Raw genomic sequence first — 26046 nt, forward strand, 5'->3', positions numbered from 1 at the left:
ATGAAATGGTTCTATATAGAACTCATAGCTAAATAGAATCATTGATTTTACTAAAGAAAAGAACCCTTGAAGAACAATCCTTTTTTAAGTGTAAATAAAATGTCTGTATTTGTGTTGTAGTCATGGTGACCCCTGGTTCCTATCACCACCACTGTAAATAAATCTGAACCATTTCACACCAACCCACTCTGAATGACGCTGTTTCCATCTCAACCACTGAATAATGCAGAAATTTGAAAAATCGGTGGAGTTCTCCTTTAATATCTAGAACTTAGAGGACTGTAAAAGAAAGCTTATGGCCCTGCAGACCAAATCGGATCAATTCATGCAATCTTGCTTGTGGTGTACTGACCTAATTGACTACAGAAAGTACCAGTGAGGGGCTCACACCCACAGCATGTCGATGGGAATCGGCTAGAATATATAGAAATACAGTATTTCATTAAAGCATTAATGGAACATAGAAGCATAAATTACACTTAAGTCCACACTTCACAATCTGCAGTCACTTCTCCTACTGAAACTAAGGACCAGTCCTGGTTCAACAATGGCTGGGACCGATGCTCAAAAGGTCAGGCTTCACGTGTGAGTCAGTGCCGTGGTCACAAGAACCGTCGTAACTCGATTGCCGGGGCAAACCCTTTTCCTGTTCTCATTTAAAAGTACTGAAAAAAGCCCTTTCTTTTCCGTCCTCTTCTTCTTCTTTTTTGTCTTTTACAAGATCACGAGTAAAAAGAAGATCAAAGTGGCCATGAAAGGGTGCCTGGACTCTTGGGAATCTCGCACTGGGGTGCTAGCTGCATTCGCAGAGGGGAGGGGAGGGGGGTCTCCCCTAGAATTTTTCAGCACTGTATGTGTCTTTTGGCATATTTTCTCTAGTTTGTTACACTCTGAGTGCAGTTTAGATCAGTTTGCATGGAAAATGGGATCTTTTGGAGTCTGAAAGAAACGCGTCATTAAGAATCGTGGAGTTATTTCGTGTTTACATACAAAGCCCTCCATAACTATTGGGACAGTGAAGTGATTTTCTGGATGGAAAAAAAAAATCTGAGCTGAAAGTACAGAATAAAAGTCACCTTTTAATCTGTTTTGTGTTTTAGCCTTTTTGTACAGTGTTCTTTTTTCTTTCCATATGTCACTCATTTCAGTTGGTGTAATTTGAATTGGTTTGATGCTTGCACGCACACTCGTGTGCAAAAGTTTGTGCACAGTCAAATGACACGTTGATTTTCTAAGTGAAAATTACTATTTATTTGCTTTAATGTATTGGGGAAAAATAAAACATACAAGATGGCCTGCCTAAAGGTTATGGCACATTTTATGTTTTATTTTATTTCAATATGTTAAGCTGAACAAATAAATAGAAATTAAGCACTAACATTTGCAGAAAAGTCGACCAGGAGTGTTCAAACTTTTTCAAAAAAGGGGCAGAAGCTGATTTGAAGTGTTTCTGAGGTTTGAATTGATGTAAAATATTATGTTCATCAAAAAAAAAAAAAAATCGATTTGTTTTATTCAAACTACTTATTTGAGCTGAATGAACCCAGTTAAACTGTGTGTTAATGTTTTAAGTTTGAACCAACAAACCACTTTTGCAGTTTATGACTGTATATTACTGAGCACACAGCTGTGATGGGAAATTCGTAATTGTAGCCCAAAACGGGGCAATTTTGACTTCACTCTCCCAATATTTATAGACGGACCAGGGTACAGTAAAACTCTTCTCAGTACTGTATTTTGCCCATTTCACAGAGCAGGATGAAAGATGTAAGGCTTAAAAATCTGGCGTATAATCTATTTTATAACTATCAAAAAAAAGGAACATAAGAACATAAAAGGTATACGTTTTGTCTCTTTTCCATTTGTTTTATCTCACTTTCCGCTCACCAGCCGGTCTTCCAGCACTCACCCTTTAAAAGCATTCATAGAAATCTCTGCCAGTCGGCCTCAGTTTATACTGCTTTACAATGAATTATTCTGTTATCTTTTGAACTACAGTGATAAACTAAAGACCTCCTTTATGTTTTGTGTAGCTCTTCCAGGACAGGAGGGAAAAGGGGGAACAGAGACACTCCGAGACGTGGCGGGAGCGCAGCGGAGCACGCTTCCAAGCCTGAACGAGTTGTGCGTTTGTCTAAGAGCAGCCGCAGCGATCTACCACCATGCCGGGAATCTTGCCGTGGATGATCTGCTGCTTGTCGTTGAAGTAGAGCATGTTTATGGGAGACATCTTGGTGGGGGTACAGCATGGGCCCGCCGAGCCTCTGGGGTTGGCGTGCTGGACCAAGTGAGTGTGCGGGTACTTCTGCATGAACATGTACTCGCACTGACCCGAGCAGTAGTTGGCTTTGTAGCGCTTGGGCGCGATGATCCAGTCCCAGCCGAACGCTTCGAAGTCCACCGTGAGCGGGTAGCGACAGCAACGGGACTCGGTGGAGTGCTCGTCGCAGTCCAGACCCAGGTTCCGCCGCGAGCGCTTGGTGGTCTCGAGAACTTTCACCTCCAGGAACGGCTGCTGGAGATCAGGGGGGGAGGAGAAGGAGAGGGGAGGAGAGAGATGGCGAGGTTAAACAGGGAGATGGGTCAAGCCTTGATGACTACAACAGTGTTACTAGGCAATCCACCCTGGATGTAGGGCTGGACACTGTGGCGATATTTATCATTATTGTGATAAATTACATCACATTATGCTTCTCTGAGCATATCGTGGGTATCGTCAGTACTAAACACTGAATGAGTGCATGTTTTATTACAAAGAGAGCATAATTAGGCCTGTTTAGCTTTTAGTGGACAGTGGCGAAACGCTGAAAGACAATCATTTTAAGGTAGTTCTCGATAGTATTTTTAAAATGTGATACTACAGTTACACTACTGTAGTGTTTAGCTTGTCCATTTTCAAAAGTGGGGTATCACTGTTCTCAGTAATATAAAAGCAGATCTGTTGCAGATACATGTATAAATTAAGTTTAAAATGATGCTAATAGTCTATAAGTTTCAAGAATTTGCTGTGAAAATTGAGATTTAGAAACCTTATTATAAAATTAATATCCAGAATGACTCATACAGTATTCAACCATATCTATAGTACATTTTTTGACAAAGAAAATTATAATTACAGTTGCATATCATCAGTTGTATTTCATAATGTACTATTTTTTGCCATGTCATAACTTCTCACTGTTCCCAAATCATTGTATAAGTTATTACTGAATGCGTAGAAATCGCTGATGGAACAAAATGAATCTCAGGGTTTTTTTTTTTTATTTTTCATTTATTCACATGATTTAAAATGCCAGTTGGCCTTTATGTTGTGTCAGTTTCATTATAAATGGAGCAACAGAAAAAAATGGCTCCAAAATGGCTTAGAATAAAATCTTGCTCCAATAACTTCCATCACAGATTAAGAATGTTTTTCCTTGTCCTATAAAATGACCATTTTGGAGGTATCAGGTTTTGTTCTGACAGTGATAAAATATTAATATGACATATGATTCCATATTTTTGAACAGTAGTGGGGATCACAGTGACAGAAACCACTTAACCAAATCTATTTGAGATTGCTTAACAAGTTGACACGGTTGATTTAGGCATGCAGTTAGTGCGTGGAGCATGAATTTCTATTGTCACCTACATTAGCTTCATATCTCCAGTGCAAAACTAAAGATGAGCCAGCGCCTTAAGCTGTACCCACTGCCAGATACGCTGAGCAGTTTTACTGATGCTACAATTTACTGAGAAGCTCACGTTAGTGATGTAATCGCTAATTAAAATGTAAGGAATCCTTTCAGGCTCTGTGAGCTGTGAGAAGTTGTCAAAATTCGAAAAAAAGCTGACATTCTACAGGCTATACTTGACCTTTGACTTCCTTTTTTTGTCCTAACCTTGACCCTGACGCACCTAGTAATTCTCAAGAGATTTTAAATCCAGTGTCTTCGCGTTTCATTGTTCTCCATAAAGCACTGATCTCGTCTTGTGGCAAAGCAGCTGGACGCAAGCAGGAGTTTACCATGGCTCTCTGGTGGGGGAAACAAACCAAGAGGCCACTGAGGTCAGATCCTGTCAGCTTGTACTCTGCTTTCTTTGTTGGATAAAGAAAAAGAGGAGAGAACCCCAAGAGGTCCAGGGGGAGTTTCATTCTTTCTCTGCTTTTTATGTTGTTTTTTGTACTCTCGCTAAAGAGTCTCTGATCTTTTTTTCTTCCTCCCTTTTAAAAACAACTTGCTGTGCAAAGGGATGGGCTGTTACTGACTTGTGGGGAAACAAACTTGCCCTTTGGAGGGCCGACAATGGACTATGGTATGTATGAGAGTACCTGTCAACAATCATGTTTTACCCACACTTCTGCTTATTTTGCCATCTTCCATTTCCTGAGAATACTATTTTGGAATAACTGATTTTATACCTTTAAAAATAGGTTCCTAAATGGTTCTTGGCTTGGATGTACAGGTCTAGAGAGAAGAACCTTTAACTGGTTCAGACCTTTACATGTTGTGGAGGTTCTTTAAACTTCAAAAAACATGCTACACACTGATCTCATTTAGAATCAGCCTTTGAAAGGTTCTTCAGGCAAACAAAAATGGTTCTTCTATAGCATCGCTCCAAAGAACCCTTTTGGGACTTTTATTTTTTAGGAGTAAGCTTTGGAAATTCTGTTTGTTTGTTGTCTAAACTGCTCTTTAGTGCTGACTGAAAAAATGTTAAAATGAAATGCGGACATGTGGAACAGCCTATAAGTAGAGTTTATGGTATTTTTCATGTTATGCATGTTATATAGCTCAGTTTAACAAAATTCACAGTTTTGTATTGTTTTCATGTCTTCATTCGTCAGTGTTTTCACCCAGCATGCATTATGCAATAACATCATGTAACCATTGGGAATCTCTGTGGTGGCAACCAACTGTCTGCTAGCCTAGCCTCTGAGCTACAAGCTAATAAACACAACCAAGCTAGCGTTAGTGTAACTCTTAGCTCACTCCTCAAAAAAAAAAAAACAACAACATTGATTCCATCTATTCAGAAGAATCTGGATGCCAAAGACATATTTTTAACCCTGTCAGACAGAGTAAAGAAGCCAAACTGAGGTAAGGTATATACTTAGCCAGACAGCTACCTTGCATTAGCTTTTAGCTTGTTGTGTTCCTCATTTAATTAGTCATTTCTGTCATTTGTGTAAACCATTCTCTCACTGAAATGATCATTTGAAGACAAATATCCATCCAGAAACAGTTGTAGTTTGTCAAAAGTCCCCCAACCTTCAAGATGTATCATCAGGGGGGGGTTTCCTAGTCTTTAAACTGGAAAATCTCACTCTAGAGGCTAACATGGCAAGTAAGGGGCCAATAATCACGTCTACAACGGATGTAGCAAAGGTTAACTAGCCTAGCCACTGAGCTATAGGCTAATAAACACAACCAAGCTAGCATGAGTGTAACTCTTTGCTCAGTCCTCGGAAAAAAACAAAAACAGAAAAATTTGATTCTATCTATATTCAGAAGAATCTGGATGCCAAAGACAAATGTTTAACCCTTTCAGACAGAGAAAAGAAGCAAAACTGAGGTAAGGTATCTAGTTACATAGCCAAATAGCTAACATGCCTTGCTAACTTTAGCTTTTAGCTTGTTATCTTTCTCATCTGACCAGCCATTTCTGTCATTTGTGTAAACCATTCTGTCCACTGAAATGATCATTTGAAGACAAATATCCGTGCAGAAGAAACTGTAGTTTGTCAAAAGTCCCCCAACCTTCAAGATGTATCATCAGGAGAAATTTCCTATGCCTTTACTGGAAAATGTCGCTCCAGAGGCTAACATGGCAAATAAGGGGCCAATAATCACGTCTACAACAGATGTATCGAAGGTTAAGCTCTTCATTTTGGCTGGAATGTCCCATTAAATCTGGATATCTGGGCTAGTTTTAATCAAGGCTAGTTTTAATCAAGGCTAGTTTTAATCATTTGAACTAGGCTGTATAATTACAGAGGAACAGAGACAGTGAACTCTCTGCTATTAAGGCTTCAGACTTATCAGTTGCTAAACTAAGACTTGGTTCTGCATATTTGAGCAAAACATTTCCATATTTTTTATGGTAAATGTTGAAACTATAAACCAAGCCCTAGGCAGCTTAAATGATTTGAAAACATTTAAAATCCTGTGTCACCAACTCATTTAACTTCAATGGCTCTTGGGTAGCAGGTCTAAGGGTCCTTACCAGCCCTTCTTCTCCAGGTCTCAGAGAGGTCACAGCTAGGTCGTTGCCACTTTCGTCAAACGCATTTATGTCAATCCCCCAGTTTGTATGTGGCTGCTTGAACCAGTTCTGCAGGACGTGCTTGAAGTCAATGCTCTGCCAGTAGCCCGATCGCGAATTGAGCTCAATCTTGAGCGAGCGGATCCGGATGTGCCGGCTGCCCTGGTCAGTGACAGGCTTGAGTCGGAGGATCTGAAGGTAAACTGTGGAGGTTTGCTGCAGGGGCCGCAGATACACCCACAGCTGGGCTTTCAGAACCTTGGTGAACATCAGCTTCGGACTGAACTTGAAAAAACAGCAACTGGGCTTTCCGTCCACTTGCACTATCGGTTCCGCTGTGGAGAGATGAAAAGGACATGGTATTTCAGTCATTTAGTAATGCCAAGGTGCAGTATATGTCTAAAGGTATCCAGACATCCCATTACTGAATTCAGCTGCAACCACTGCTGATGCAACTTGTTAAATCTCCATTGAAAAGCATTGACCAATAGAATTGGATGCTCTGGAGCTGCCATACATGAGCCTAAGGTCACCCAACGCCAACTGTCAGTTAGAAAGGTATAAAGCCCACCAGCACTGGGTTGTGGAGCAGTAGAGCTGCATTCTCTGGAGTGATTGAGCTCCATCCAATACCTCTGGGATGAGTTGGAGTGATCCAGAACCGATCATCTAACATCAGTACCTGACCTCACTAATGCTCAATCAAATCCTCACAGCAATGTTCCAACATCCAGTATAAAGCTTTCCCAGAAGTGTAGAGACTGTTACGGAAGCAAAGGAGGAAAGGAGGACAAACTTCCTATTAATACCCTTCATTTCAGAAGAAACACTGGTGCCTACAAACTTCTGTACCTTGAATGTCCCATTCTTGGGAGTAGAAGTCCATTAAAATGAAATATTTTAACATTATTACAGAAAGAATGATAAATCATTCCAACAGATTCCAAATTTATATTAAAAAAGATATACGAATATTCTCCAGCCAGCTGGGAGCCAGTCAAGTAACCAGTGTCAGTCAACTGTAGATAATCTGGTCTCCAAAGTTAGCGACAGAACTATATCTCTTCAGCACCTTGGACAGTGGCCTTCAACTTTAGGTACTTTGGCTCCACCTTGGACATTTTCAACTTCAACCTCAGCACGCAAGAAAAACGTTCAGTCACGATTACAAATTTCTTATAAAATGACAAATTATATCATCAGCAAAAGAGACCCCCTCATCCCCACCTCTCAAAGTGTGTGGTCATATTTATAACGCTGATCTGCTAATTGGGACGGCTGTTATGGCATGTGGCCAGATCATGAAGCTGTGAGCAATGCAATCAAAGCAGTGTCCTGTTTTATTGTGAGGATTTGGCCAAAGAACAAACTGACCTGTTTTGTTGTGAATAGTTGACAAAGGAGCCTCTTTTTGCAAAAGGCCGTTGAATAATATTTACCTTCTAAAACAGTGCATGGATTACCACTTTAACCTTAGTGTAGTACAGTATGATTACAGTCTTAAACTGTACCACTGCAACATTAAGAAAGAAGAATATTTGTAATTCACTTCAAAGCTTTCCTGTGTAGACGTGCAATAGTGAGTGTGAATGGAAGCTCCTAAGCTCTACTGTCCTGTAGTCATTGTAGTCAGATTTTCCAGTTTAAAGACTAGGAAACCCCCGCTGATGATACATCTTGAAGTTTGGGGGACTTTTGACAAACTACAACTGCTTTGAGGTGGATATTTGTCTTCAAGTTGATCTCCGGTGGTAGGCAATGTTGGTAGACATTGGATTTGACTAAAATCCGTGTGCGGATGCAGTACTGATATGAGAATCTGAGTTCTTTCCAGAACACTGACTTCTTAACAGAGCATTTTCTAATTTAGGTTTTTAGTTTATTTTCTTTTCTGTCAATGAGGTAATTTAAATTCATTGGCATACAAATTCAAACTTTATCAACAAAGTAAAATTACATAAACACACAGGAATTCAAGAGCTGTTCTTAAATGAGTGATCACATGACTTTCAGAGTTTCGTGTTTTTCAAACTTTTATTTAGTCTACATTTTTACGATATTATCAAATGAGCAACTTGTCAATGATCATTTATTTCCAAAATACATAGATAGATAGATAGATAGATAGAACTCATTTACATATATCCACCTATTTAGCCCACAGCAGTTTAACTCCGCCCACTCACACTGAAGTTATAAGGAGTGTTTCAGCCTGGGCTGCTTTTTGAATGAGGCACGGCCAGTCAGAACAGAGCTCATTTCCATATATCAGTCATAAAGGTGCAGTAACAAACAGCCTGTTCAATACTAAGGGATAAAGAAAGGTTGGAAAATGGTCATTTTTAAATGAATTATGACTGAAATATGTTACAAGTACATAAAATACAAGAAAAATGTAGGATATGGTAGGATAGGATATGGCTCATATCATACCATTAAAAATACAACGTTCTTGTCTTCCTGTAATCTTCCATAAAAATATCATGACTTTTGCCCTACCTCTACAACATTTTCCAGTGGGGTTGGTGCACACCCCCCCATTACTATACCACTTGCTCAGCTAGGTCAGAGACTCTCCCTGTTTCACTCTCAAATGCATCATGGTACAGAAGGAGAACGTGTCATGAGTTCAGACTCACTCTGATTTAAAATGTGAACACAATCCTGCAGTACCTTAAATGAACAGCGGGGACCTGTGAAGACCATGTGGGCTGAAGCCCCTATTTGTCCCCCAAGAGAACAAATATGAGGGGAACAGTTTTTTTTCCCCCACATTTCATAAACAATAAATATTCTAAATGTAATGCAATAAACTAACAAGCTTGTGCAGTAGATAGGAACGTGTTTGATGCTCCAAATAACAAGACAACTCTGAAGAGCAAATGGCTTGTACATACGAAACAATCTCGAGCCATGTGTGCTGTTTCCTACAGGGAAAAGTATGCCTCTTCGATTTTACATAAACTACGGGGACCTGTCAATCACGTGCAAATCTGAGGTTGCTCCGGCAACCCGCAAGGTCTTCCTGTGTCAAGAGGTCATCTGGAGACCTAGGTCCAGTTAAGAAATGGGATTAAGGGTCAGCACTGTCAGCCTTTTACATCCCTGGTGGTGCAGGGAGGGGTCAGGCTTAATAGCCAAATTGAGTTTGAAGGTCAAGGTCAGCCCTATGGCAGAGGCACAGGCAGAAGGAGGGTCAGTGAGGGCGTTCGCCCCGGGGCCCTTCCTGCTGGAGGCCCACAGAATAAATATAGATAGATAAAAATAAATTACTAACTAAATTAATAACTAAATATTTGCACAACTTAACACAAAGAAATGTGTCATTTGGAGATGATGATTGAGTAATCATGTCACACCACAGTTCTAGCACAGAGATGGTTCTCATGTACACCCAAGCACAGAAAGTTCTCACTTTAACTTTTGCTCTATTGTTTCTTCTCAGCCAACCAGCAACTCCAGCAATGACACAGTACAACAACAGCAGCAAAGCCACCATGAAGATGAACGGGAAGAAGAAGAAAACGATGTGGCAACCAAGAACAAGAAAGGTGAGAGGGAGCAGGACCGAGCAAGTGACACTGAAAATAAGAAACGAGCAAAAGGGGTAGCTATTAGGGATGCATGTTCGGACTCATGCAGACCTGCAATCAGCCAATTTATTATCCGTAATTTGGCTGATCTCAGTTTTATGAGGTGTTTAAGGTGAGGCAGGTAAGTGCTCTTGCGCTGTATTTGAACGCAGCTGCTGAACCCGAACTGAAATGTCATAACAAAATTATACACAACTCTAGGCTTGTCACAAGTATTACATAATCACCTACTGGCAGCTATTTGAGATAAACACAGATATATGAGATGATAGCAGTTATTTAAACTGACTACAGTCATTAGATTTCACAATCATATGTCACAACAAGCTGCACTGTTAGGAATAAAGATTCTGTGGAGGTACATTTTTCATTTATCAAGGTACAAACAATACAAATGTTCCTCAAAGGTTCAACAGAGGTTTGAAGTTCCAATTGTGTACCTTAAATAGGTTTATACAGGTGAAAAGTACATATTTGTATCTTTTCATAACCTAATGTTTTAAAACAGAACAATAAAATAAAAAGCCTGGAGACGAGACGGGGGGTGTGGAGTCAGTACAACTTAGAAAATGTCATTTTAATGGATTATGGTACAATTATGTTCCCTGAATAAAGGTACTGAGATGTTCCCTTGAGGGTCCCACCACAGTGACAAGAGGGGTACTGCCCCAGTGATAGTTTACTACCTTATTTCTGAGAATGTAAATGTGACTTAAATATGTTGGATTAAGGCAAATAAATGTAAATAAAAGATAAGAGTAAATTCATTAAGACACATCATAGGACTCATCATTCTGACACAGTTAATGCTGTAACATTTAGAGGGCAGCGTGTGTAACGTTTGTTTGATATTTTAGCTAATTCTAATGTTTTTAGAATGTATGCTAGCAGAACACTGTTTACATTTTCCATCCCAAAAACAAGTGTAGCTTTGCATGACACAGCACATGATTCTGTGTTGCTGTAGACATTTGTTTGAGTAAATGTAGCTGGGAAGAAAGACAGCTCATCAGTTATTTTGGCCACTTTAGGCTCGTGCAGACAAAAAAAACAAAAACAGATAACTAAATCGTTAATCACCATCATTTATTTGACAATTAATCGTAAAATATCATAATCGTGACTCGCTCACTGTGCTAAACAGCCAGTCACCTCTTACATCTATGGCATTTTGGCATATATGTAATATTAGGCAGATGCTCTTATACGCAGCGACTTGTTACAGAGGCAGGTGAATGCAGAGTCTTGCCCAAGGACTTTTATCAAGGTAGTGTGGGCAGAAGGGACTGGACACCAGCCCGCAACCTGGAGGGCAGTAGTACTATCCACTATTTGATTCATGTTGTTTAAAGAGGCCACTGATTTTTCAACCAAATTTCCCTCGCTTGGAAACTAAGCTGTAAAAACAGCCTGTTTTGAACTTTTTTGATGTCACGAGAACCAACTAATTTACATATATCCACCTATTCATCCTATAACTGTTTAGCTCCGCCCACTTGCACCAAAGTTATAAGGAGTGTTTCAGCCCAAATTCTTTTTGAATGAAGTACAATCCAGAGCAACCAATCAGAACAGAGCTTATGTACATATATCAGTCTTGAAGGAAGAGTAACAAAAACAGCCTGTTTAATTCTAAGAGATAAAGGGAGGATAGAAAATGATCATGTAAAAATAATTATAATCTATTCTAATTATACACATTGTGACTTTGGCTAATAGAAAGTACTTGACATGTGCTAACATGTTGTTCATTTAGCCCACATAGTCTGAGCTTCAGGTTTAAGGCTAATAAAAACCAGCCAAAAAAATATTCTTGGCTGTAAAGAAATGAGAATCAGCCATACAAATTATGATTTGTGCACCTCTAATCGTAATAATACCGAGGAGGTTGAAATACAGGAATAACAGTTTAGTTACTAATGCTAATGCAGCAAAATTAGCATGCCAAGTCAGGCTTAATGCTCTCCTGAGTGCTTATCACTTATGGCCCATATCAACCAGGCTTTAAAGACTCTTTTTCCTGATTTTCTGATTTCAACAATGCCAACAAAAGGCACTTTAGTTCAACGCAGAGCCTTGTTTCTGGAGTTTCCACCAAAACCCACCAACTGTTTACAGGCCAACTGAGAGAAAACAGGACCACATTTCTCTTTCAGCAACTCCAGTGTTACCTCAGAGTGTTGTAATCAAATTAACGGGGCAGCATAAGGGGACATGAACTTAATGAGGTAAAGATAGAATATCCATTATCTGGCTTGAGTGGAAAGTTGACGAGGAGCCAAGCAAGTGAGCGGGAAGGTCCTCGAGCTCCGGTTTGCAGGTCCAGTCATTAGCGAGTGTAAATTATACAGTGTCTCACGCTGGAGAGACAATATGGCAATGTTCCTCGCTCCGGGCTGACGAGGTCACGGCAATTAACGTCGGTGCTGTCGTAATGTTTATGTGCCGGTGATAAAATGCCAAGTGATCGTGTAACTGGGCCTGTGATTGTAGGGGAGAAAACACTGCTACACCGGATATTGCTGACATTCGCATGCGTAGAGAAAATATGAGGCGACTCTGTGTTATATCATGCAAAGGCAGTTTTGAGGGATGTATCGATTCCCAAAATTCATTATTTGGTGTGGTAGAATACACAGGTATCTCGAATTGATATGTTTTACAATACAGTAAAAATGAGGAGTGGCTGAAAGTCTACCTCGTGTGAATATTTATAAGTTTCCATGTGGAGTTTATTTGAGCGTTCAACATTATTAAGGAACAATATTTGACAGAAAAGTTGTGTTTTTAAAGAGTTCTGATCTAATGCTCCAGCCACAAGCTAACATGCTACTCATGATACAATTCAACACAATCCAATCCATCCATACATCTGACTTATTCTGCTATAGTGCCACAGCACCGGTGGCAGGTTAATAGGAAACTGTTAAAGAAATGTATCAGCCACCTTGAAATAATCTGCTGTGAATTACTTTGAGTAGATCTGTGAAAATAAATAAGGGCTACATAATACGGACAAAATACTAGCAATACTTTGCAATATATGAGAAATACAATAGTGAACCAATAATCATACATAGTTACAGGTCAGCCTACATTATTTTGACCAAAATTATTTACTTTTGTTGAATTACACGAATATCAAAACATCCACAGAAAGTCATCTGGAGCTGTGATTGGCCAGAGAGTGTGACTGGTTAAAAAGTTAATTTGCATATTGTAGCCTTCTGCCGCTTTTAGTATTGCAGAGCATCAGTATCACTGTCAAGTTTAACAAACACTGTACTGTGCAGTCTCAAAATAAGGATCAAAAATCTCTGATTATAACAATTAAAACAAGCAGTAAACATAATAAAGAAAAATAATAAGGCCATACTGACCTTAAAACGTTAAAGCAACTGATACTGAAAAGTCTTACTGAACCAATCAGTCTCTTATTTTGCTTTCACTTACATAATTCTTCTGCCTACCTTTTCAAAACACGGCACTGAACCACCTCTTCCGATATCAATACCTACATTTGATATATAAGATTTGTTACAGGATTAGATTAATTCTTTTTGCTTCTGATATCCAATCCAGCATTTTCTGCTGATATCTGCCTGATATCGATACCCATTTTTTCCATTATTTTTGCATTTCCTCAGTTGTGCTGAGTGTAATGTGGTTGTTTGCTTCACAGCTGTTTATCTTAATGGCATATTAACTGTGTAGTGCACCAGCACTCAAAAGTTTACACTCACTTGCCAAATTAACCACTTTTTGTTACTTTATGTACAATAATAACTTCTACAATGTGGGTTTAAATATTGCATCAATTCACTAAAAGGTGCTTTTAGAAGTTTTATTCAGTATTTCAAGAATTATGTTTAAAAGAAGTTAATAAATCATGAATGATATACTGTAATTCCCTGTTTACATTATTTTTGGTCAAGTTATCTGCCTTGAAATGTGATTTCCGCTTTTTACATATGATGAAAATTTGGTATTACCTTTATTATAACTTCATCAGTGTTAGAGCTAAGAATTTGAAAGCTAGACAGGATTAGCAAAAAATATGCATCTGCAACCAAATTGGTTTATATTATTAAAATACTGATTCCACACTTTAACGCTAGTGTAAATATTTGAATATAACTTATAGATTCTACGTTGTTGCTACATTATTTCTATTGTTTGTTTACAGATTGGGTGACACAATTTTACTGTACCAGCATTTCTATGCTAAAAATTCTACACACTTGGTTAAGAATATGTGCACAAATTATGAGCTTCCTATAACATGATCTGCTATTTTCAACAACGTGCACACACATTATATACCACATTACACTCGGGAGGAGTATGACAGCAAGCGGCTGCCTTTTACCGAAAGTGACTTGGAATGGATACGGCACGTTTCTTGATACAGATCTGCCAAGCAATTGCACAAGCTAAATTGAAGTGACCCCTGCCAAACGCCCTCAGCAGTGACAATGTCAGAGATCGACTCAAAGGATTAGGCCACGGCACACACACCCTGCTGCCTGTCTCTTTAGATCACATGCACACATGTGCACACACACCAGCAGCAGTGCACAGGGGGTGAGCGTTGGGTCCTTAAAGGGGAATTCCACCCATTTTGAAAATTTCTTACATAATTAAATGGTTGAGATGTAAACAAAGTCATACAGAGTGTTTTGGTGTGAAATGCTCCTTTCTAGAAAGTCAGAGCTGTGCACAGTGGTGGTACCCTGGGTACATTATTCAGTTATTAAAGCCTATTATTGAGTGTCTTATACAGGCCCTCTGGCAGCTACTTTGAGAATAATACGCAAGAACTGCAATGTGGGCCCATATAAAGCCCTTTAGGAATCCTAGGGTTCCAAATAGCATTACTTACTTTTAAGACCTCCGTATTTAAGATTCTGCTATGAGTAAGTTGTGTACACAAAGGGGAACTCCACCTATTTTTCTAAATAATTACACCATTAAAATGGTTTGGTGTGAAATTCTGTTCAACAGAAACTTACTCAAAATTGTCAAAATTGTTCACAGTGGTGGTGATAGGAACCAGACGTCCACCTCTAAAAGCTCCCTCACAGAAAGTTATTAAGTGAAATGGTCAGGAATATGCTGCCTGAGACCTTGCTTTATGATAACTTTGAGAAAGTTTTGGCCAAAAACATACATATTTTTTTATTTATTTATGGTGGTGGGATGCATGCGGGGCATTGAAAGGCCTGTACAGTCCTCAAAGAAAACATATTTGCCACTATTTTACCCTTATTAACATAAGAAGAGGCATTTCTCATCAAACCCCTCTGAATGACTTTGTTTACATCTTTATGACTTTATTGACTTTATGAGTTTTGAAAAAATCCCCTTTAAATCTTCCATTAAACTATCTAAACAGTTTATTCTACCATCCCTGCCAGCTTAATCACAAGAGAAAAACCAGTGAACTTATTTATTTGCATTTATTTGCATTTTTTTTTTGTTTTTGTAAATGGGTTTTCATGTTTTGTGACAGGCCAGTTGATACCTGATATCAGTAAAGCATGGGATCCAAAAAGGGAACATTTTAAATAATGAGATTCGGTTCTCAGGGGGATAATATCAAACAGCCTAAAAAGGGGGAAGGGTTTGAAACGATTGAGCCCAGTTTTTATCGACATTTCGCCGTATCGTATTCTTCTGGGGGACAATACCCAGTATCTTTTGGTTCCACATGGGTTGCTCCGGTTAAAACTTGCCATGCACATGCTAAGCGCTGGAATACGTAGTAAGATGGATGTTGTGTCACGTGACGTGGAATTGTAGAGCCAGCTGGTGTATACACAACAGATTTGCTCAGTGATTTCGGTCTACCGCTGAATGTTAATGTGGCCGGCCTATACAGATGTATGCAAAAGTTTGAACACCCCCGTTCATATAACATGCTTTGATGGTTTTCTGAGAGAAAGTAAGTAAACACATCCTCTGCAGTGAACACACTTAAATATGACATGCACTCTTTGCTAAGTTTGTCATATTGTCATATTGGAAAAAAATAAAATGTATAGTAATAGGTGCCATTACTTTTGCATAGGCCACATTTTATGTTTTATTTTTTTCCCAGTACAAAAATTCAGCAAATAAACAGTAAATAGGCACTAAAATGTGTGTTCTGCGTAGAGGGTGTGTTAACTTATTTACACTCAGAAAATCAACAGTACTTGTAATTTGACCAGGGGTGCCCAAACTTTTGCATGCAACTGTATTCTGTCGATGTCTGTTCATTTAATCAGTGACTGGATTTATTGATTACATTTATGCACAAAAACTTAATGGCCAACTTATATATATAATATAAAATGGCCACAGTTACTGAAGGGTGGTGTTCATAAAGCTACATAAGCCTGTATAAACACTTATAAATTATTCCAACCGGCATAAAAATGACAATCATGACAACTGATGCTTGTTAAATGTTTATATAGGTCAATATTAGTTCTCATTAAAGTTCTCAATAAAGGTGTTACAAATGCCTTGTTGCATGTCAACCCTTCTGGAGTCCAGGTCAGCAGCTGATGCTAATTCTTAGCAGCTTTAATGGTCATTTTGATCAATTAAATTAACTGACTCATGCACTCATGTTTCAGCCAATCAAAACTGTCCAAAAACATCTTCTATGAAGCTGTCCTGTACACTGTCAACGTTTAAACCTGATGACTCATGATGTACAAAAGCATTCGTATCTGGCAGATGAATGGAACAGAAAAACGTCCAAAAGCGAATATTCTCAGAACAAAAAGCCATTGAAAAGAAAGCGGTCATCTGGTCCGTGCTGAAAGAGCTCATAATGCTATAGCTGGCCGAAAAAAGGCGGGATTGTATTTGCATATATATCTATATTTTCTTAATGGGAAATGCAAATGTGGTATTTTCGTGGAAGTGTGCGTTGGAGAGCTGAAGCATGGAATAAATGTGACTCTAGGGTATCCCCATGCACCTCTGGAAATTAATCATTCTGACACGTTCACGACCCCTCTAATAAGACAGGGGCCACAGTGCTCCCCCTACCCCCCCCCACACACATATACACACACACACACACACACACTCCACCACCATCCTGAGCTCAGGCCGCCCCTGCTCCCTCTTTGTTTGGCCCCCCGGTCCCAGGAGGAGTGGGGGAGGATGTGGGAAAGGGGCGGGGGATGCAGTGAGCCCCCCTTATTCAGAGCGCTCCTGGGGGAACCCAGGCCAGGCACAAGACTCCTATCAGCCTAGCAGCCCCCCAGGAGTAACAAAAGCATGTTCCGTATGCTCTCTGTAACACAGGTCCCCTTTTTGAGCCGGTTAGCCATGGACAACCCATCCAAGCCTTAACCCCTTAAAGCCTCAGGGCCTGTATGTAGGCCCACACTTCAGTTCCTCAGTTTCTTAAAGGAGAATCCCTCCAGTTTTTCAAAATCGCTAAATAATTCAGTCACTGAGATGTGAACAAACTCATTCAGAGTGGTTTACTGTGAAACGGTTTGATTGTAGAGACTCAGATTTCTTTACAGTGGTGGTGATAGGAACCAGGGGTGGCCATGTCTACAACACCAATATAGCCATTTTATTTACTATCCAAAACCACCAGTGAACCTACATGAGTTTTATATGAATGGTGTTGAAGGTAAAATCTGAAAAAATATGTTTACGTTGTGGGCTATTCTGCCTTGTAATGCCCTGCATGTGCTCCACATGTATCTTAGGTTTCAGGCCAAACGCTTGTCTCAAATCAATCATGAAACAGTGTCTCCAGCATCAGGCAACATGTTTGTAACTAGTTTATGTCATAGCTTTATTGGAGGGAGATTTTAGAGGCCTTAAATTCCATGCTAGAAAAGCAGCATAGACCAGTCATCAATTCCATGCTGGTCAGTGCTGTTTTTTCAGCAGGGTCTTCAGACGCCTGGCTCCTATCATCACCACTAATAACAACTCTGACATGGAAAGCTTCTCTAGAATGGAGCAGATCACATCAAACCAGTCTTAATGACTTTGTTGACATCTTAACAATTTCATTATGCAGAACTTTGGAAAATATTGGTGGAATTCCCCTTTAACTATGTTAAAGAGCCCATATCATGGAATTTTTTGAAAGTTTTTAAACATTAAATTTCAAAAATTCACTATTCACTCACTAGTCCATGCAGTCTTTGGATACTGAGCTGCAAATGTAGCCTGTTTTGAACTACATCATCTATGTGATGTCAAAAAAAGGAAAAAATGTACATATATTCAGCCTATAGCAGTTTAGCCCCACCCATTAACGTTGAAGTTATAAGGAGTGTTTCAGCCTGGCCTGATTTTTGAGAAGGCACAATGCGGGACAGCCAATCGCAGCAGAGCTCATTTACATATAGCAGTCTTAATAAGGCCATAGTAACAAAAATCAGAAAAAAATTGCACAAGGACTCTTATAATGTCTATAATGTATTTTTCATATAGCAGTGATAAAAAGGGACAACAGAAGAACCACATAAATAAAAAAGAGCCACGCAAACATCACAAGGGACTAATTTCTGGGGAGAAAAGTAAATACCAGAAAAATATACCATACGAGACCTTTAAAATAGTGTTAAGCTATAAAATACATTGCAAATCTGAATAATAAGCCTTCAGTCTAAGAGTTAAATCCACATGTGTCAGGATACAGTACACGCATGCACATATATGTCCAAACACATCCACTTCAACTGCTGCATGACTGCACCGCTCTCTGTTTACACACTCACGATGATTTTTTACATGGCGTGGAAAAATATAGACGTATATTAAGCTCACAGGGGGTTAAACTCCATTAGATAGAGTGACAGTGCGCATGGGGGAAGGTGGAGGCAGGCAGTAATACTGCACAGCTTGACTCAGTGGCTAGAGAGTGGATCTATTATTTAACATACAAGCTCTGAAAAGCTGCCTAAATGCATTGTCACATCTGCTTTATGCAGTTATACAAGTCTAAATTCGCTACGGATTACTGCTTTCTGGATCCGGAATGCAAACTGTTTAAGATTATTAGCTCATAATTCACTGTAATCATGGTGCTGCTTGAAAATTTGTCAGGTTTTTTTATCATGTGTGTGAGAATATTATTCATGATGGGCATAAAAACTGCATTTAAATATGAAAAGTATGGAAAAAAATATGGAAAAAATTGTTTCGATCATCAGGTTTCACTCATTTCTTTACAAACGGTGCTTTTAACTTATTGCAACTTACTGTGTTTTCTGTAGTTTTAACCTGGAAAGATGAAGAATTACTAACCATGAAGTCATTTTATTGTTAAAAAGGATGCTGCTCCATCATAACACTTCAAAACCATATTACCAACAAACCAAAAAATATGATTACTAGGGATGCATCGATATAAGAATAAATGAGCCCATATGATAACTGATCATTTACAGTGAGTGTAGGGCTAAAAATGAGTTATCAGTTCATTTTACATAGCTAAATTAATTTAAAGAGAGTTGCTGAAGATAATTTAAAAATATTTAACATTATTTATCAGGTAATACTGGGAGTCATGCCCAAGGACTCTTATTATGTCTTTCTCTTGTTCATGTAGCAGTGATTTGCTTCACAAACATAGTCATTGATGTGCTTACCAGTGCAGGAATTAGAGTCTGTTCTTCTGTGTGAGGTGGTGTTGTCCACTGCACTATCCATTTATGTGAGTTTATATATATTATAAATGAAGGGACGTTCTCACTAGTGATGAGCGTCAGAGCATGTGCAAGCTAAAAATAAGATGCTAAATTATTGGTTGTAATTATCAGCCATAATTCCAATATCGGGCCAATAACAACAACAATAGAATGTTTTTGATATGTCAGTTTACATTATTGGCTCTTCAGCATTTATTCACAGGATTTTTCTTATGAGGACTCTTATTGATTAACTGGTTAATAAAGCACCATGACTTGTGCAAAAGCTGTGTTTCCTTTAAAAACGGTCAATGCTACAATATTTACATTCACCCTTTTATCATCAAACAATATATCGGCTGCAAATATATCTCGCAACCCTAATTATCTCAAATTTCTGCACAGTTTTTGACAATTTCTGCATAAATACACTGTAAACTGGTTTGGTGTGAAATTCTCCGTTCTGGAGAAACTTGGCTATGTTTGCTATATTTGCATTTCAGACGTTGACCTCAGCTTCCTGTCACCTAGAGCTGGGTCATATGGCAAAAAAGACAGTTTCACAATATGCAACGTCACCAAATTTATGGTTTCTGTTATGTGACACAGCAAAGACACATTTAAAAAAATACTGTCAAAAACAATCAATACAATGATTTGTATTCAGCATTTCATACATTGTCCAGGTAAATAGGACTAATATGTGCTCTCTTTGTAGTCAAACATGTACTGACAATGTCAACAATATGCTCAAAAAAGTGCAGTGACAATTTATCACAATAACAATAAATGTCATATTGCCCAGCCCTACTATCACCAGCACTGGAAAGAAAACTGACTCTGTTTACATCTCAAACACTGAATTATGCAGAAATTCCAAAAAATCAGCCTCTTTCAATTATTCAGCTTAACATGAAATCAACTGACAAGCAGATATTCTTGTACACAGCTCACTGTTCTATGCACATAAAGCTTCTACACACATTTTTCCTCTGTGTTTCACTGTTTAGGGTCTTTTTTAACATCAGCGCAACAATAAATGTTTCATGTATGTTCCTAAACTGCTCCAAAAACAGACTGCTTGACAGAGTCTCCGCTACGGCTGAGCGCTGCCCCACTTTCACGTACACATGTAAGTTTAAACCAGGAGAAAAAAGAAACATCTGAGCCTCTCAGCACTGTTTCTTCTGCTTATCACAACCCACCGCTGTAGTGGGCTACATTTAAACAGCAATCTGTGTCCAAATAAATAATTCATGAAATAAATTAATCTTGATTCATGTTGTGATGACATGAATAAAGATGAATTTATTTCATCTTCATTTTGCTTGAAATGACTGACAGTGAGTGAAGGGATATTGCATGACCTTTGCGCTCTCTTCTTTCCCTTATTCCCTTATTCCCTTCCCCTCATTACCTCCCTCAGGCTCATATGTGATGGTATATATTTGGCAGCAATTGCTTCATCTCCTGCTTGTCAGATCATAATTATGGACCTTACTGGGTCCCAACTGGCCATAAAATGAGTCGTCCACATGGAATTCCCTGTGATCCGGTAAGCTTCATTCTTAACAATAAAGGTGCCAAAAAGGTTTTACTGGAGCAATGATATAAAAGACCCACTTAAGTATGCCTAAAGCATAATTCGTACATAATTCACGGGTTGAATTGGAAATAAAGTCATTCGCTCCGCTTTCTTTACAGTGGTGGTGATAGGAACCAGGCGTCGCCATGACTACAACATAAATATAGCCATTTTATTTACTATCCAAAACCACCAGTGAACTACACGTGTCTTCTGAGTTTTTATACGTAATGTTGATAATGCTAAAATAGTGGAAAATCTGAAAAAATTTTTTTTGGGAAAACAAACACCCTGCATGTACTCCTCCGCCACTGATGCATTAAAAATATATATATTTTTCAGGCCAAAAGCTTCTCAAAATAATCAAAAAACAATGTTTCAGACATAAGGCAGTGTATTCATAACCATTTCATGTAATATCTTTCTGTGAGGGAGCTTTTAGAGGTGGACGTCTGGTTCCTATCACCACCACAAAGCATTTCACACCAAACCACTTGGAATGACTTTGATCTTAACCATTTTATTATGCAGAAATTTGAAAAATGAGTTGAATTTAAAGAACCTTTTAGGTGGTTTTTAAGTACCACTCATTGTGAGAACCTTTAAAAACCTTCTAAACCTTCTTTACTAATATATCAAGCATATGTTCTTAACCGCGATGACCTTGGCCCTCATCCAAACGTGCTTTTGGCAGCTGATAAACCGGTGTCCCTGATGAACTACGCGGCCGGCGTTAAATGGGAAAGGAAGTGTGTCTCCTCTGCGGGAAGCCACTCTCAGAACACTTAAGATCCTTATTAATTTTTCATATGTATATCCAGCGGCAGAATCTCGAATTCTTTTCCGGCGTATCTGGGCTCTTAACGGCGGGCCAGAATGATTCAGCTGTGCTGCCACTGATTGAGCCTTTTAGATTCTATGAATGGGCGTTTTTAAGAAAGGCGTTCACGTCCGCAGTCAGCACGGGTGGTAATAATGTGCTCAGTGATTTTTATCCTTTTTTTTTTTCCCCTCCCTTCGTTCCGCCCTCATTCCAACAAAGTGCTTAATTAGTGGAGGGGCACCAGAGTAATTATTTCCTTTATTAGTGAGGGCTGACATCTGTTTTGGCTCTTTAACATGACTCTATAAAAGCAGGCCGTGATAAAAACGGCCATGATCTCGGTCCCTTTAGGAGAGGGCCGGGGCCGCTTGTTGCTCCTGGCTGGCTTTGGCTGTGGGGTTTTATGAAGCCTATTTTGTGAGCAGAGCACCACGACTGGAACCACTCACACAGTCTAGTACCTGTGACTAATCTACACAAACTCTGACCTCCACAACAAACACAGTCAAATTAGTCATCTGTGCAATTTTCAGAGCAACCATGTCAGGAGACCTTTGACTCGTAGATGTCGTAGTTAACGTCTACAATAACAAAAGCATGTTGTAATTTTATGCAGATTATGTCTCACTTGTAGCTGAAACAGCAGAGAAATTGTGTGGAAAGTGCAGATACTAGACCACATTCTATGTTTTTTCACAGAAGAGGTGATATTTTATTGTGATTTGAATTTGCAAGTTATCATGCATACATTATTATTTTTCTCTGAACAATAAAACATCTTTTACATTCTTACCAGTGGCGAGCTGTGACTATTAGAGTTAGGCCTTCAGTTCAGGTGCATCTATGATAATGCTGATTTCTGCTAGCACCCCAATGGGATTTCTAATAGTATGCTAGCAGTAAGCCAGTGCTGTTGTGCATAAACATTTCCTGTGCTAGATTAAACACAAACATTTAAAGCTTGCAAAAGACACTCCATATCGCCTCTGTCCAAAAATAACATACATCTCCATTTTTTTCAATTTTCTTTTTTCTATATCATTTGAACCTTTTATGTGTAAAATTTTCATGATGATTGGACCAAAAGAAATGCTCCAAAATTGCTTGAAATAAAATCTCGTTTCTTAAAATTTTTTTTGGACAGCAGTTTTTTATTTGCTTGTCATAGACAATAATGTATATTTGATCAGTTTTACAGTGACTCTTCCAGTGACACAGAGCTGCCGCCGCTGTTTTCCATTCCTAACAACTAACCCAAACCTGGTTAAAATACAGCTCAAATTCGCAGTCAGTGAAGTATCTAGAACTTCCAGAAGATCAAATTCAAAACGTGATTCCTCTGTCATTTCCTACTTATGCTGGAAATGTAAGGCCTTCAGTTCGGCTCCTGAAGTCCTAACCAATGGGAGAGTTCGTCTGACTTAGACACCACAGAGAAAACAGTTTTCTTAAAATTTTTAAACCAGCATTTTTTCTCTCGTCACTATTCCAATGTTTATTAACATGCAGCAAATCCAGTTTTCACATTTAACTCATCTGACTGCAGAGTCGGCCTCAGGTCAACACAGATAACCTGGAAGGAATTATAAGGAATTATATCATTGTAAGTAACATGTATGCAAACAGTAACACTGACGATCCACCACTTACTGCATGTAGTAATGCTCTGTGGTCAATGGCCTAAACAAAAGGCACACTCCTCATACACCAGCTTCATGAATTCCAGAGTCTCTTCTGACCCACATCGAGCGAGCTAGAACACAGAGTCCAGAATCGCCTCAATAGCCGCTGGAAATCGGGCCAAATCCCGATTGGGGGCACTTACAGAAATTCACGCATTCTGCAAACTGCAAAAAAAATGCTACTTGGCAAGTAAAATCATCTTAAATGAGACATTGCTGTAAGATTATTCAACCTATTTCTGGACAGTTTGGAAAGTTTTTTGCTTTGCATTCTTTCATTTAATGCATTTATATGTGATATACTTGCCAAGATGCAATTTTTTCAGTCTCAGCTGTCATTATTTCTTCACTGTGTGTAAAGTGCAGTTATCTGAGTTTGGTGAAACTTTACCCCAAAGGTAATCAGTCACCCAAGACAAGTTTGGTGTCTGAAGTGCTTTTAACTTTGCACTGGAGCTATGAGACTAATGTAATGCTAACGAGTAATGGACACCCCATTACACCCCACTGTCACACCTGTACAGAACGACATGTTCATATATTTTTCACATCCGAAATACATGTGCAATATATGTGATGTCTTGGCACTGAAATTCCAAATGTAGAAAAATATATGTACACAGCAAGACCACACTGAAAATCTGGATTTTTTTTACAACTAAACCTGGAAACAGACAACAAAGTTTTAGAGCTTTGAAAAATTCAAAAAGTAAATAAAAGTTATGAGAAAGAAACTGAAGAAAAAATATGATGATAAAGAAAGATTATGCATCTTTTCTAGGACACTGTTCAAGTTTAAACAAATTTGTGACATTAATGTCCAAAACATCTCACTACATGTGATAATCTTAGCACCAAAATTCAAAACCACCAAAAATATATGTACATGTACTCTGAAAAATAAAGGTAATAAGGGTTCTGTACTTCAAACTGCACCACATGGCACTTCTAAAGGAACACATTTGATTTTACATGGTGCTGTTTTTTCACCTATATAGGTACAAAGCTTTGAAACGTACACAAACATACTTCTGAATACTGTAACTAACCCTACACATTTAAAAATGATGGTTCTTCAAGGGTTCTTTGGTAAAGAGAATGGTTCTTTATAGAATCATGACGACTCAAAGAAAAGGGTTCTATATAGCACCCAAACGGTTCTTCTACTGAACCATCTACAGCACATTCTCCATCAATCTGAGGAATGCTTTCTTGATGCAAAGAACCCATTAATCAGGCAAAGGGTTCTTTGAGTGTTCATGATTGTATATAGTACATAGTTCATTTTCCTTACTAAAGAACCCTTGAAGATGTTTTTTAAGAGTGCACTGTCAACTAAATTAACCTTACTGGCACGACTGTAATCTTTCTGTTAAGGATGTATGAGCATTAACAATAAAAATGACATTGGCTTCTCTGGGATGGCTATTGACATCACCTATCATCACACTCTATCACAGTTTAAACCCTTTCCCAAACTTTGTATTCAGTTATTAATAAGATGTATTAAGCTTAACTTCTTAAAGGGTTTTCATATACTAAGGCTTATTATTCAGTAACTACAGGGACTTCAATGCAAACTGGCTGAACTTTGGGCCCTGGCCTTTTTAAGGTGCTTGAGGCGTATTATTTGGTAATAAATACAATACTAATATGTAAGTTATGTATTCATGTGACTGAGTAACTGGAATGTGGGCCCATATTTGGTTCAGTAATCTCTCATCCACTTTGCTTGTGTTGTTTCAGGCACTATATAACATACTATTATGTATAAACATGGACAAAAGTATGGAAAGTCATGCATCTACTGCTATGTTAAAGTGTTTATGGATAAAAGTATGTCAACCACAAAAGCAAGTCTGTTTCAACTCCACTCAGTCTGTGTTATGATTAAGTCGTGATTTGCACACTGCTGTTTGGTTTGATGTTAGCCTTATAGCCCCAGCGCAAAACAAAAGAAGCAAATTTCAGACACTAAACATGACTTGCTGATATTTGGTGTATAAAGAAAAATCAAATCTAATTTTTCACCACACTACACCTTAAATCACGACTGACGCTGTATGTCGTTTCAAACGATGCCTGTTAGGGGTTAAGAGTCCCTCAAAGGCCGCCTCCCTGAGAGCGGGACCACTTTTTCAGGAGCAGGGGGAGAGAGGGAGAGAGAGAGAGAGAGAGAGAGAGAGAGAGCGTGGGAGGAGGGAAGAGAGGGAGGAGAGAGCGAGATTCCTGAGAGGGCTGGCGAAATTTTGCCTCGGGTATTAATGGACTTTGGTCTCTTTGAAAGTTTATTAGCCATAAAATTGACAGCATGTTGTGCTATTTCTACAGCCCCGCTGTCTCTTCACTTTTTATTCCTTTTTAAACAAAACAGACAAATGACAAAAGCGTCCACACATGTTTGCCGACCCCCCCAAACACACCCCCCACCACCCCCGTCCTCTCTTTCTCCCTT

The 26046-nt window shown here is 38.8% G+C and overlaps 1 protein-coding gene across 1 annotated transcript in view; it reads right to left on the reverse strand.

Moving 5' to 3' along the window:
* Positions 1–1538: 1538 nt before the first annotated feature.
* LOC118799498 (growth/differentiation factor 11-like) overlaps positions 1539–26046 on the reverse strand; it is a 36717-nt gene continuing 12209 nt past the window's right edge. Inside the window, exons 2-3 of the mRNA XM_036559418.1 lie at positions 6208–6581; positions 1539–2515 (exon numbers count right to left, since the gene is read on the reverse strand). Coding sequence (XP_036415311.1) covers positions 2135–2515; positions 6208–6581 — 755 coding nt within the window. The 3' untranslated portion in view covers positions 1539–2134. The remainder of the gene's footprint in view (positions 2516–6207; positions 6582–26046) is intronic.

This window comes from Colossoma macropomum, unplaced genomic scaffold, assembly GCF_904425465.1.
Source record: "Colossoma macropomum unplaced genomic scaffold, Colossoma_macropomum, whole genome shotgun sequence".
Classification (NCBI taxonomy): Eukaryota; Metazoa; Chordata; class Actinopteri; order Characiformes; family Serrasalmidae; genus Colossoma; species Colossoma macropomum.